At 46.0% G+C, this 609-nt stretch overlaps 1 protein-coding gene across 1 annotated transcript in view; it reads left to right on the top strand.

Annotated features, from left to right (window-relative positions):
- Positions 1-391: 391 nt before the first annotated feature.
- The window catches only part of PPA2 (pyrophosphatase (inorganic) 2), a 32,735-nt gene continuing 32,517 nt past the window's right edge, over positions 392-609 (top strand). Inside the window, exon 1 of the mRNA XM_018554480.1 lies at positions 392-609. Within this exon, the coding sequence (XP_018409982.1) occupies positions 587-609 (23 nt within the window). The 5' untranslated portion in view covers positions 392-586.

Genomic DNA, 609 nt, shown 5'->3' with positions numbered 1-609 from the left:
GCAAGAGCCAGAGCATTGCACCCACAATCCACTTATCACAGTTGCAATGCTTTTGCGTTGTGAATATGTTTTTGCAAAAGGTGAAATTAGCCTTTAAACAGGTACATTATCGGGTAGCCTTTGCTTCCAGTTCAAGTAGGATTTCTAACGAATGTAATGCTACATAAAAATATAGTATGAAAAAAAAATGTAAATTGCTATTAAAAACAAAAACATTTTTTTTGCAGATTTCTGAGGAGAAATGTATCTATAAATAGCTCTATATAGCTGTGCGTATCTATCTTTAGATACCGACTGTCCCCAGCGCAATATCCCTGTGTGCTTCCATACAGAAGATGTATAGGGATTAGTTCTTGCTGTCCATGCCCTGAACTCCCATGTCAGAGATCTAAAGGCGGGCCTCAGGCTGCCAGCGTCCGGTCAGCCATTTTCTGTGGCTCGGCTTTTGTTTTCCCAGCGGCCATGTTCTGGAGAGCGGACGCCTCAGCAGCGTGCCGTGCCCTTGTCAGGCGTGTAGATGGCAGTGTCGGCTTGTCCTCAGGAGCCTGGAGGGGCCGAGCCTGAGTGACAGAGGAGGAGATAAAACATGAGCGTGCTATGGCGGTACGG

This window comes from Nanorana parkeri, unplaced genomic scaffold (assembly GCF_000935625.1).
Source record: "Nanorana parkeri isolate BGI_ZX_2015 unplaced genomic scaffold, ASM93562v1 scaffold161, whole genome shotgun sequence".
In the NCBI taxonomy this organism is placed as follows: domain Eukaryota; kingdom Metazoa; phylum Chordata; class Amphibia; order Anura; family Dicroglossidae; genus Nanorana; species Nanorana parkeri.
Note: the sequence above shows the minus strand (reverse complement) of the source record. Positions and strands in the feature narration are given on the sequence as shown.